This window comes from Camelina sativa, chromosome 11 (genome assembly GCF_030686135.1).
Source record: "Camelina sativa cultivar CO46 ecotype springtype chromosome 11, ASM3068613v1".
NCBI classification, from domain to species: Eukaryota; Viridiplantae; Streptophyta; class Magnoliopsida; order Brassicales; family Brassicaceae; genus Camelina; species Camelina sativa.
In genome coordinates this window covers 28,792,108-28,805,786 of record NC_141890.1, presented here as the reverse complement: position 1 = coordinate 28,805,786, position 13,679 = coordinate 28,792,108, and the positions used below count along the sequence as shown (strand labels likewise).

Sequence of the window (13,679 nt, the reverse complement as noted above, 5' to 3'; positions counted from 1 at the left end):
AATTCAAAGAAACGACGACGAAAACACGTTGTAATATCTAGGAATCTTTTTATATAGTTGATTCGATTAGAAAACAAACAAATTGCCTTCGAGACTTATTCAAGAACAATGATGTGTCAAACAAAAGGTTAATAAAAAACAAAAAAAAACAAAATTACCAAGAAAAACAAAACTAGTTAAAATTATTTTGTTTGGTGAAAAATATGTCATCATCGCTCTGCTTATATAGAGGGGTGTATTTACAATCCTTTTACTTTTAGGATTAACAAAGTTTTTTTTAATATAATAAGATTGCAATTGTTGTCAAAAAAAAAATACAATTATCTTATGCATCGTTTTATCAAGATTGAAAACTGTGATTTCTGATTGTTAAAATCGACACATATCACGATCTGGTGAGTTTTTAATTTTGATCTCTGATCGTGAAAGCAAACATGTATCATGATCCGGTGAGTTATTAAGTTTGAGAACCAAACTTTATATAATAAGATTGGTTGTTTCGGAGGAAGATAAAAGATTGAGTGGAAACTAAGGTGAGCGATTCTGTTCCCATGAAGATATTTTCACATTGTAAGAATCTCATGGTTCTTTAGTCATCTTGGGGTTAGGGTCTTCATTGGTTTTATCGAACTTTATGTAAATTTGTATTTGATTGATTATAGTATTTTTGATTTTGGTCTTGTGTGCATCTTAAAAGTTCGTATTTTTACTTAATTTAGGTTGACCTAAAGGAAATCTTATGGATCTTCGAGAGAATCTTTGGCTTTTTAGCTCTTTCTATCTTATTTTTTCTTTTATAATTTTTGAGTCTTATCTCTCTAGAGAGTCTCGAACAAAAGACCTATAAAGAAAAGAGATTCGATACTCTGCAAAAAAAACCAAACCATTTCTCTATAAAAAGAAGTACACATTCTAGGGCAACCTATAGAGACGAGTAACTAATAACACCTGGGGAGAAAAAGCTCTCAGGCGCCTCCCGAGGCTTCGCCTAGCTCAACTTTTTGAATCTGGATCTCAGATCTGAGTGTTTTTTCCTCCCTTTTCCGATGAATATTCATCTTCTCCAACCACCTTTCCTTATTTCATTCCCTCTCTGCCAAGCTTCACTCCACCTGGAATTGGTTCCTGCGAATTGCAGAGGTTCCCTTATAATTTCTAGCTTCATGCTAAGCTCAATGGAAGCTTTGTTTAAGTCTTTTCAAGTGTTACTCCCAGCTCATCCTCCTTCAGCGATCACTAAAACTCTCCAATCAAGGCAGCAGCCTCAGCCTCTTCTTCCCCTCTATCTGCTTAGATTTATCCAACGTAACTTTTACATAACCATTATCACAGCTGGGAAGAGAGTTCGACGATCAAAGTCTCCATGAAAATCTCTTTGGGTGTGGCTTTTCGTGGTTCGCTCTCAAGATCCGGTGGTAAGCTTTCAAAACCCGCTGGTCGGACTACCTTCACAGGCTGACTATGGCGAGTACCCATTGGAGTCCTCCCGTCCTGGAAGTGGCTCCGGCAAGGCTCATGTCTTCCATTCGCCCTCATCAATGGCAGATCTTGTCTCAGTTGTTAACCCAAGATCTCTTTTTCCCTTAAGCGGTTGCCTCGTTTCGGCCGGAGCTTATGGTGACCTTCTTGATATCATGGTTTTCCCCAAGAGAGGAGTCCACCCTTCTCCCTTAATCGTTTGTCTCGTCTCCGCACTAGTGGTCGGTGACCCAACAACGGCGAGGATTCACCAATCCTTTAGATCTGAAGAACATAGGCTATCTATGCTATATGTCCGTCCAATCTCTTCCGACCACCACCGCGCTATCATCTCTGGAGATAATGATGTCCCGAGACGCATATCTCTCGTCGTGGATGACTCGTTTACACTCCGCCAGTTCTTCTTCTTGACGAGAACCTCACCCCCTACTACCGATTGACTGTTACACCGGAAATTTCATCAAACAACGCTAAGCCATTGGGCTCCGCCGCCGGCCTGGAAGCTAGTAGCCTTCATCGCTGTGCTCCGATTATGACGAATCTAGGTCGACACGAGACTCCTTGGTGGGTCTTTGATGCAAAGGCTGTTTCGTAGAATTTTGATAGCCCAACAGAGAGCATATCCCCAAGGCCCAATGCTATGCATCTAATTGTTCTAATTTCCTCTTTTAAAGAGAGTTCATGTAAACGATCTTCCTACACGGAATGTTTACTCATGCCATCATACGTATCACACTTATTTTTGATGGTGTTATGCGAGTTACCAATGTCCTCATATCATGAGAAAAAACTTTTTTCACTGAATTGTGAAGACAATAATTTTGATGTGCTAAAATTGAGAAATCATAGAATATCAGCTTCCATCCCTCGTTCCGAGGAGAATATTTTCTCAGAATCAAAAATCACTCAACACAACATTAGTACGGTGGGGGTATCAATCTCCCTCCAAAACTAATTGATGAGAACATTAGCATGTAATTGTCAAGGAGCGAAAGCTAAGGAGACTTCTCGTCGACTGCGAGAGATGTGCCACATGTACTCTCCAGGGTTTATGTTTTAATTTGAGACCAAGAATGAAAAGACATTTCTGCAAACCTTGCAAGTTGATTTAGGATTTGACAATCTCCAAACTATTGAGCCTGATGACACTAGTGGAGGTTTAGCTATTTTCTATTCAAAAGACTATCCGGTTAAGTTTTTGTTGTTAGATGATCATTTAATCGACATCGAAACTATCATTAATGGAAACCGAGTTTTTATGAATTTTATCTACGGTGATCCTATCTCCACAAATCGTAAATATGTATGGGAAAGATTAATGCGTATTGGAGTCACTCGATCTGAAGCATGGTTTATAATTGGAGATTTCAATGAAATAATAGGGAATCATGAGAAAAGAGGAGGGAAAAAATATCAGAAGCCTCATTTCTACCTTTTCGTGCTATGATTGATTCATGTGGATTAATCGATTTTTCTTTCCAAGGAAATCAATTTTCATGGATTGGTCAACGGTCAAATGGTAAGATTCGGTGTCGTTTGGATAGAGCCATGGGAAACGAAGAGTGGCACAATATTTTTTCCCACAAATGTGGAGTACTTGAAGATGTGGGGTTTAGACCATCGTCCTCTACTCACATCAATATTAACACGTCCAAATTTTTTTTTGAAAAGGTTTATGTATGATAAGAGGTGGATTGATAAGCCAGGCCTCAAAGAGGCGGTGTTAGACGGATGGGGAGGTGGTGATGATATTTTCGTCGAACGATCCATCATGAAAAAAATCCAGAATTGCAAACGAGTTATCTCCATTTGGAAGGAAAATAATCAAAAAAATTCAGAAAAAATGATTAAGGAGCTCCAAGAAAAGATTGATGAGACCTATGAAGATAAACAAGCATCGACGGAAACTCTCCTCAACCTAAAATGGTAACTCTGTGAGGCCTATAGGGAAGAGGAAGCATAGTGGCACCAAAAAGGTAGAGAACTTTGGCTTGTAGAAGGAGATAAAAATATAAATTCTTTCACGCTTCTACAAAACAAAGGAGGGCAAGGAACAAGATCACTGGCATCCTCAATCAGCTTGGAGTATGGGTTGATACAGAAGAAGGAATTGAAAAAGTAGCGGTGGAGTACTTCAGCAACCTCTTTTCATCCTCGAATGCGAGCGATCCTACAGTGGCCATTATGGATGTTCCTACTTTGGCCACAGCTGATATGAACGAGCATCTCACGAAAAAAATCTCAGAAGAGGAAGTCAAACGAGCATTGTTCTCCCTGAATCCGGGAAAGGCTCCAGGTCCAGATGGGATGACTGCATTGTTCTTCCAAAAATTTTGGGAAACAATAAAAGGCGATCTCACTATGATGGTGAAGAATTTTTTTAGCTCTGGAATATTTGAAGGTAAGCTAAATGAAACAAATATATGTTTAATCCCGAAAGGAGAACGAACTTGTGAAATGTCAAAATTCCGCCCTATTAGCCTGTGTAATGTGAGCTATAAGGTTATCTCAAAAATTTTGAGATTACGTCTCAAGAGGCTTTTACCGGAACTTATATCTGAGACCCAATCTGCTTTTGTAGCAGGAAGATTAATCACAGATAATATACTCATCGCTTAAGAAAACTTCCACGCTGTCCGCTCTAACCAGGCCAACCATAAAAAATTCATGGCAATTAAGACGGACATGAATAAAGCTTATGATATAGTAGAATGGAATTTCCTAAGAGTTTTGATGGAAAAAATGGGATTTGATAAAAAGTGGATAGATTGGATAATGCAATGCATTACTCTTAATAAATGACTCAAACTTTGACAAAAGAAATGATTCTTATTACTTTAAATATGAGCAAGAGTGTGTTTACAAAGAGGAACGAACTGAGCTTATATAGACTCGAAAATAAGACTACGTAGTCAACGTTCTAGAATTTTGAAGAACGAAACAAACTTAATGCATATGGCTTTTGGACGAGACTGTGGTGTATCCACCAAATAAGGAATGTCTTGTATAGATAAATTATGGTTTCTAAGTTGTGTATGGTTTTATACTCCTGTTGTGTAGTATGCAATCAAACAAAATTAAAAATATTAATAGCTGAAAAATACATATATATATTAATATCAGACAAAACACAACTGCATTCGTAAATTCCTTTTCTCCATATTAGATTTTTTTGTTTTGGCAACAAAGGATTAGTTTATATGAGCCAATTGCGTTTGACCTTTTTTTATATGTATTTGGCATGCCAAAGAATCCGTAAGTACATTTGCATATCTTTTTCTTTTTTTATCGTCTGGATTTATTATTGATTACAAATTATGAGAACAATTACATATGATTCTACCATGGGCAATTTCTTCCGACCCTATTAGATTCACTACAAACACTCTTGCTCTCCTACCTCATGCTTTTGATGGTCACCTTCCTTCTCTATGCTCACCTTCATTTGTATGTAGAATCACGGCGAACGATAATAATTGTGCATCACTAGAGATAGTCTGTAAATTTACCTTCATTAATCTGGACAATTAATAAATCGCATTATGCAGGGCTCGAACTCCAGATCTCCTGGTGTAGAAGGATTAATGAACCCTAAGCCAACCATTGGGCTAAGGAGGCTTCCACTTACATTTGCATATACAAAAATAAGAGATAAAGAAAAAGAAGTAAACTTCTCTCTGTCGAGGTATGTTAAGAATGTGGGTCAGTCTAAAGGAGACGACACCATTTACACCAAGTGTGAGTAGTCCGTAATAGACGCATTTATTTCTGTTACATTTATGATCGTTTGACCAAAAAACTGCCAATGATCTCTCTTCTTTGAATCTCTCATAATTTATTAACCTGAGTTACTTCTCATCTCGATTATGCTATGACCCGGTTTCTTTCTCGATCCAACATCCTCCATCATCTTTCTCACCTTCTCCGTATCTTTCCATCGTCCTACAGCTGCATAGATATTTGCCAACAGCACGTAATTCCCTGTGTTCTCTGGTTCAAGCTCAAACAGCTTGTTTGCTGCCATTTCTCCAAGCTGGACATTCTCGTGCATGACACAAGCAGCAAGCAATGCACCCCAAACGGTTGAGGTCGGTTCAAATGGAATTGTTGTAATGACACTGTAAGCTTCGTCTAACCGACCTGCTCGACCAAGGAGATCAACGATGCAAGTGTAATGGTTTGATCCAGCTACCGTTTTATAATTTTCAAGCATAAACCTAAATAATGTCAAGCCTTCTTCAACCAAACCGGAATGACTACAAGCATTTAAGGCAGAAGTAAACGTGATTTCGTTTGGTGTCACACCAGACCGAACCATTTCCATGAAAACTAGCAACGCGTTATGACCATCTCCGTGCATCCCATAGCCAGATATTAACGCACCACATAGAACTGCATCTTTGCTCTTGTGTTTCTCCTGGATTCCATTGAATATCTTGTGAGCGGATTCTAAAGTTCCACACTTTGAGTAAACATGAACCAGCCCTGTAGCAGCATCAAGGCTTGACATAAACCCGGTTTTGGTTAGATAGCAATGGATAGTCATAGCTCGGCGCAACTCTGCCAAAGTTGCATATGCTGGAAGGAGACTGTTTAATGTAGCAATGTCGGTTTCAACATCTTTCCGTCGCATCCATTTGAACAGATGCAACGCGTCCCTCACAAGTTCGTTCTGTACACAACCAGCAATAATTGCATTCCAAGGACCAGTATGGTTTTTTGAAGCCCCTGAAAATACTTTAAAGCAGAGGTCTATGCGATTGCATTTAGCATACATGCTGATCAAAGATGTTTCCATGATGATATCAGAGTAAACCTTCTGCCTAATTGCCCAACCATGTAAACATTTACCATCATTCAGCTTCAAAGCATCACCACATGCCGAAACAAGAGAGGCAACAGTCACAACATTAGGTCTTACGCCTTCAAACTGCATTAATCTACACAACTCTAAAGCGTTTCCCACATCCCCATCTTCAGTATATCCATTAATCATACAAGTCCAGGTGATCACATCCCTTTGCTCCATCCTGTCAAAGACAAATCTCGCCTCATCCATACGGTTACATTTCAAGTACATGTTCACCAACGCATTCTTCACCTCTATTTTATCCCCTAAACGCTTCTCTTCCACCAATTTATGAACATTTCTACCCATTTCCAAATCCTTCAAGTGACCACAAACAGGCAACATGGAAACAATCGTGACATGGTTAGGATCAACACCTTCATTTACCATCCAATCAAAGATCATCAAAGCATCATTCATATAACCATTCCTATAATACCCACTAATCATAGTGGTCCACGAGATCACATCTCTGTTCTGCATCACATCAAACACCATCCTCGCCATTTCAATCCTCCCAAGGTTCATATACATAGCCAACAACGCGCTCTGCACACACTTATCAGCACCATACCAACTTCTCAAGATCCTCCCATGCATAACCAACCCCAATTTCATCGATCTCAACTCTCCAGCAGCCTTGACAACAGAAAGGTATGTATAACCATCCGGAACACACTTAACTCCCTCACCAACCATCTTAATAAACACACTAACCGCATCGTGATACAATCCATCACGCACGTACATTCTGATAACAATGCTATATGAAAACAAATACCTTTCAGGCATTTCCTCGAACAGTTTCCGTGCATAAGCGATGTGACCGCATAAAGCATAAGTTGCGGAGAGAGTCGAGACAATGTGGCTGGAGACTCGACCGCCGGTGATGATGTGGCAGTGTAAAACCTTGGTTTTGGAGATTGATTGAGATTGGTATCGCTTGACGCTAAGTGCGTGTTTGGCTCTGCGCAGTACTTCGCTCATTTAAAACTCCGACGGTTGCGAAGAATATGACTCTAGTAAAAAGTTATCAAAGTATACCATATTTGTGAAATTAGCTAGTAAAAAGTTTTTGGCAGTAATAAATAACGTATAACGAGAAATAGTATTATCTATTTTAACATTTTTGAAGTACACTTTTGTGTCATTCTCTCTTTATCTTTGTATCCAAACAAGACTCAACTAAATTTTCTACAATCTTTACAACCAAACGCAATCATTTTCTTATTTGATAATATTAATTTCCTAAAATATATCTATTTAATTTAAATCAATATGTTAGATTAAAATATAGAGCTCAGATTACATTTTTGGAGTACAATAGGGTGCCATCACTTTTTGCCAACTTCGGGTCGGGGTTTTGTGTTATTCTCTCTTTATCTTTGTATCCAAACAAGACTCAACTAAATTTTCTACAATCTTTACAACCAAACGCAATCATTTTCTTATTTGATAATATTAATTTCCTAAAATATATCTATTTAATTTAAATCAATATGTTAGATTAAAATATAGAGCTCAGATTACATTTTTGGAGTACAATAGGGTGCCATCACTTTTTGCCAACTTCGGGTCGGGGTTTTAAGTAAAATTATAACCAATTCAATTATCCGGATCCTCCTCAAGATTGCCGAATATTTTGGACCGGTTTTTAATCCATAACGTACTTATTTACATTCAATTAATGTCAATTAAAGCCCATTGCATCTTAGGAAAAATCTAATTTTCATGCCAAATTTTTAGGGCCGAGTTTGACAAAAAGAATTGATAACCCAAATTATTTAATCACATACCTATAATATAACAATTAACTAGGATTTAACCCGTGGTACACCACGAGACAATTATTTAATTTTATTTATAATGATGTTTGATTTTAGCGGTATTTAATTTAATAATAAAATTATATATTTTTAATTTTTAATATTTTTTATATTTAAGCGGTGATACAATTATTCTTAAACTATTATAATTTTATCAGGATAAAACACTAAAATTATGAATTATAACTATTTGTATAATGTATAATTAATCAGAATAATATTTTTTATTTATTTAAGATAATACTATTATTGTTTTGTTTGATATATAATTATTTAATTTAACTGATTGTTTATTTTTCAGTGTATACAGTTTAATGATTGATTTTTTTTATTTTTATTTTTATTTTGGGACACATATATAGAAAAGAAATTTGCTATTAATAAGGAATTTAAGTAGAATTAATTAGTTTCTATAAAAAAAAATTAATTTTGTCAATTTACCATATTTTAGTTATTGCTTTTAGTGCAATTTTGTAGAGACTAAAATTTTAAATAAGCAAAATTAAAAGGGCAGAACCCAAAATGTACTTCAAAAATGTATATTTAGATTCAAGATGAATACATCTCAGGAAATATCTAATTTGCGTTTAATAAACGATTACATATTTGGTAAAATCTTATTAGCTTAAATGTACATTATTAATCCAATAATATCAATTGAGAATCATAATAAGAATATGTCAGATCATTCATTCCTAGATCATAACTAATAAATCGTAAAATGTATATTCTCAACTTGCAAATCAAGAGTTTCTACAAAACTCTACCTACAAACATTAATAGAGTATATATATCAACAAAATAATAGATCCGTGGTATACCACGGGGTAAAACCTAGTACAATACAAAACTTAAAACACAACAAGGCTTACTTAGAATGAAAAATCAGTAAAAATATTTCGAGCAACATCTAACCAACATATTGTTTCGGTGGTTACATTTTTCAGTGGATATGCTTGAGCACGCAAAATCAACGTCAACAGTTGTTTGCGGAGTCCAGTAAGTTAGTCAAACAAATAGCTCAGAGTACCGTAACATACACCTTACCGTACCTGAACATAGCTCAGAGTCGTTCAGACAAATTTGTACATAGAAAAAAATGAAAAAAAAATTAGGAAAGAAAGCAGATTTGCTTCTCTCTCGATTCTTTGCATGCATTTGCTCATGTACAAAATTCATTTCTGGGTATTGCTGGAAATAGCTGTCTTACTTGAAATGTTGAACCTTTACCCTTTTTTCTCTGGTCAGATTTTGTGTTCTCCATAGAGCTCAAAACCCTAATCTCGATTCTTCTACTCAAAAGTTTCGCACTTCTATAAGCTAAGGTGAGAGATTCTGTTACCATGAAGATGTTTTCACATTGTAAGAATCATGGTTCTGGAAAAGAAATTGATAAGGTTCATTAGTCATCTTGGGGTTTAGGGTCTTCATTGGTTTTATCGAACTTTTATGTAAATTTGTATCTGATTGATTCTTAGTATTTTTGATTTTGGTCTTGTGGGCATCTTAAAAGGTCCTATTTTTACTTAATTTAGGTTGACCTATGAATTAATTTGATTGCATAGCTGTTTATATATCTATAAAGAATGCATCTTTGATTTGGTGTAGCATTTATGGTCAGCTTAACAATTAGTTTAAGTGTTTTTGCTTTACTTAATGCATTTGTTCAATGAAAATTGCAACTTGTGTGGTTATGTACTCTATATGATATTTATCGTATCTAAAGATTGGTTTTGCTCGATTTGGTTGTTCTGCTAGGTTGAGGAAATGATTATAGCAAAGCAATACCGTTGCATTCACTCGGCGACTTGTCATTGCACGAAAGGACATATTAGTGAAGAAGTATTGTTTCTTATGGTTCAGCATCTAAACTGGAATCCTAATGTAATTGCGACTCTGTCTTGTGTTTGTAAATGGTTTGATGATCTCGCTAAGCGGTTACTGTGGAAAGAGTTCTGCAGAGGTAGAGCGCCTAAGATGATGTCTGACCTTCAATCTAGTGGTAGCCATAGTGTTGATGGGAGTTGGAGAGCACTTGGGAAACTTTTGATTTACTGCTCAGGTTCGAGTAAAGGTGGACTCTTTAACGATGTTCAAATCCCTGGTCATTTTGTTCATAGAACTCGTTTCTCTAGAACATCAGGAAGGAGCTTTCTTCCTCCACAATGTCGAACTGATGATATTCTCTATGTTTCTGATCCTTGTGAACATCTTGATCAAGGGGAAGATGGTGATTTGGGATTCTTCCGTGGGATTTTTAAATCGTTTTCAATGTCAAAGGTGAGGAAGTTGCTTATTAAGAAAGGGACACCATTTCATCCTACAGAAGTTTGTCCGTATTGCAAAGCGAAACTGTGGAGTATGCTTCAGGCGAAAATGATACCACAGAGTGCTAGCTGTAGATTGGGAGCTTATGAAGATAGCATTGAGTATTATGTTTGCCTCAATGGGCATATGCTTGGAGTTTGTACACTCTTACCCTTGTCTGATTCTGAAGGGGCCACCGAGTTTCAGTGATTGGAAATTTTCGACCTTGTGTTTTCCTTTGCAGGAAATGCTTGAATCTCTCTCTGTTTCTATGTTACTTGTGAATTATTGTTGCTAAACTTTGGGAATCATCGCTTTGCACAGAGTTGGTATGTCATAAGCTGAAGGTTTACAAGGTTCGATGAAGAGAGATAACGATTTCAGAATCTCAATCTACCATTGGTGTGTGCATCTACAAACCATTTTGTTGATTTTGTACATGTATATGTATGAACAACACTTGCAAATTGTAATAGACGCATTTGTTTCCGTTACATTTATGATCGTTTGACCCAAAAACTGCCAAGGATCTCTCTTCTTTGAATCTCTCATAATTTATCAACCTGAGTTACTTCTCATCTCGATTATGCTATGACCCGGTTTCTTTCTCAATCCAACATCCTCCATCATCTTTCTCACCTTCTCCGTATCTTTCCATCGTCCTAAAGCTGCATAGATATTTGCCAACAGCACGTAATTCCCTGTGTTCTCTGGTTCAAGCTCAAACAGCTTGTTTGCTGCCATTTCTCCTAGCTGGACATTCTCGTGCATGACACAAGCAGCAAGCAATGCACCCCAAACGGTTGAGGTCGGTTCAAATGGAATTGTTGTAATGACACTGTAAGCTTCGTCTAACCGACCTGCTCGGCCAAGGAGATCAACAATGCAAGTGTAATGGTTTGATCGCGCTACCGTTTTATAATTTTCAAGCATAAACCTAAATAATGTCAAGCCTTCTTCAACCAAACCGGAATGACTACAAGCATTTAAGGCAGAAGTAAACGTGATTTCGTTTGGCGTCACACCAGACCGAACCATTTCCATGAAAACTAGCAACGCGTTATGACCATCTCCATGCATCCCATAGCCAGATATTAACGCACCCCATAGAACTACATCTTTGCTCTTGTGTTTCTCCTGGATTCCATTGAATATGTTGTGAGCGGATTCTAAAGTTCCACACTTTGAGTAAACATGAACCAGCCCTGTAGCAGCATCAAGGCTTGACATAAACCCGGTTTTCGTTAGATAGCAATGGATATTCATTGCTTGGCGCAAATCTGCCAAAGTTGCATATGCTGGAAGGAGACTGTTTAACGTAGCAATGTTGGTTTCAACATCTTCCCGTCGCATCCATTTGAACAGATGCAACGCGTCCCTCACAAGTTCGTTCTGTACACAACCAGCAATAATTGCACTCCAAGGACCAGTATGGTTTTTTGAAGCCCCTGAAAATACTTTAAAGCAGAGGTCTATGCGATTGCATTTAGCATACATGCTGATCAAAGATGTTTCCATGATGATATCAGAGTAAACCTTTTGCCTAATTGCCCAACCATGTAAACATTTACCATCATTCAGCTTCAAAGCATCACCACATGCCGAAACAAGAGAGACAACAGTCACAACATTAGGTCTTACGCCTTCAAACTGCATTAATCTACACAACTCTAAAGCGTTTCCCACATCCCCATCTTCAGTATATCCATTAATCATACAAGTCCAGGTGATCACATCCCTTTGCTCCATCCTGTCAAAGACAAATCTCGCCTCATCCATACGGTTACATTTCAAGTACATGTTCACCAACGCATTCTTCACCTCTATTTTATCCCCTAAACGCTTCTCTTCCACCAATTTATGAACATTTCTACCCATTTCCAAATCCTTCAAGTGACCACAAACAGGCAACATGGAAACAATCGTGGCATGGTCAGGATCAACACCTTCATTTACCATCCAATCAAAGATCATCAAAGCATCATTCATATAACCATTCCTATAATACCCACTAATCATAGTGTTCCACGAGATCACATCTCTGTTCTGCATCACATCAAACACCATCCTAGCCATTTCAATCCTCCCAAGATTCATATACATAGCCAACAACGCGTTCTGCACAAACTTATCAGCACCATACCAACTTCTCAAGATCCTCCCATGCATAACCAACCCCAGTTTCATCGATCTCAACTCTCCAGCAGCCTTGAGAACAAAAGGGTATGTATAACCATCAGGAACACACTTAACTCCCTCACCAACCATCTTAATAAACACACTAACCGCATCGTGATACAATCCATCACGCACGTACATTCTGATAACAATGTTATATGAAAGCAAAGAGCTTTCAGGCATTTCCTCGAACAGCTTCCGTGCATAAGCGATGTGACCGCATAAAGCATATGTGACGGAGAGAGTCGACACAATGTGGCCGGAGATTCGACCGCCAGTGATGATGTGGCAGTGTAAAGCCTTGGTTTTGGAGATTGATTGAGTAGCTGCATAGTGATTCAAGAGAGATTGGTATCGCTTGACGCTAAGTGCGTGTTTGGCTCTGCGCAGTACTTCGCTCATTTAAAACTCCGACGGTTGTGAAGATTAAAAGAATCTCTCTTTATTGGGGTCGGGTTTGTAAAAAGAACGCGACAAAGAAGATCGAAGTGCGTGCCGGATTATAATTCCCCACGAGTACTGTGTGTCGTTTTCTTTTTCTTTTTCTTTTTTTTTCGTTGGTAGAACAAAGGGAGAAAAACTCCCATTATAAAAGAAAACGAACAAACATAAATACAAATTTGTTGCGGTATTGTACCTCCGAGACAAGTTCATCAACACAAGTCGGACTATCCTCCAACAAGTGAAACCCCAACTGTAGAGTCAGCCCTGGCTCAAGTGGGATGGACAGAGTCAGCCCAGGGACCAAGCTTTTTACTTAAAAATTATATAAGAAAAGGGGTCCAAATTTTTGTAAAAATATAAAAATATCCCCAAAATAATTCATGAAAGATTGCAAATGTTTTCGCTTTTCTTTTAACAGTTTAAAAATTGTTAGGAAATAATTCACATTTTTAACAAAAACTCATTAAAAACCCCAAAAAAAATTTAATGTAACAAAAATTCCAATAACTATTTTTTTGCCCAAGGGCTCTAGTTTATGTTGAGCCGGGGCTGTGTAGAGGGAACGCATAGTTTTTTTTTTAAACAAGTTTTTTTTT

At 37.5% G+C, this 13,679-nt stretch overlaps 2 protein-coding genes, 1 long non-coding RNA gene and 1 pseudogene across 4 annotated transcripts; 2 read left to right on the top strand and 2 right to left on the bottom strand.

The window, feature by feature from the left end:
• The first annotated feature begins 949 nt into the window (after window positions 1-949).
• LOC147934548 (uncharacterized) lies at window positions 950-2,314 on the top strand. Its single transcript, XR_015570569.1, has 2 exons — window positions 950-1,140; window positions 1,216-2,314. It is a non-coding gene; the product is annotated as an uncharacterized LOC147934548 (long non-coding RNA).
• A 2,713-nt stretch (window positions 2,315-5,027) lies between these two features.
• LOC104728361 (pentatricopeptide repeat-containing protein At5g39350 pseudogene) lies at window positions 5,028-7,406 on the bottom strand (annotated as a pseudogene). Its single transcript, XR_015570995.1, has one exon. The product of XR_015570995.1 is annotated as a pentatricopeptide repeat-containing protein At5g39350 pseudogene (transcript).
• Window positions 7,407-9,140: 1,734 nt separating this feature from the next.
• On the top strand, window positions 9,141-10,980 carry LOC104724289 (EID1-like F-box protein 2). Its single transcript, XM_010442747.3, has 2 exons — window positions 9,141-9,479; window positions 9,913-10,980. Exon 2 carries the CDS (start codon window positions 9,922-9,924, stop codon window positions 10,669-10,671), a length of 750 nt encoding a protein of 249 aa, XP_010441049.1. The 5' UTR covers window positions 9,141-9,479; window positions 9,913-9,921; the 3' UTR covers window positions 10,672-10,980.
• Window positions 10,840-13,041, bottom strand: LOC104728360 (pentatricopeptide repeat-containing protein At5g39350). The gene has a single exon (XM_010447349.3). The coding sequence runs from the start codon at window positions 13,039-13,041 to the stop codon at window positions 11,020-11,022; it is 2,022 nt and encodes a 673-aa protein (XP_010445651.1). The 3' UTR covers window positions 10,840-11,019.
• Window positions 13,042-13,679: the final 638 nt, after the last annotated feature.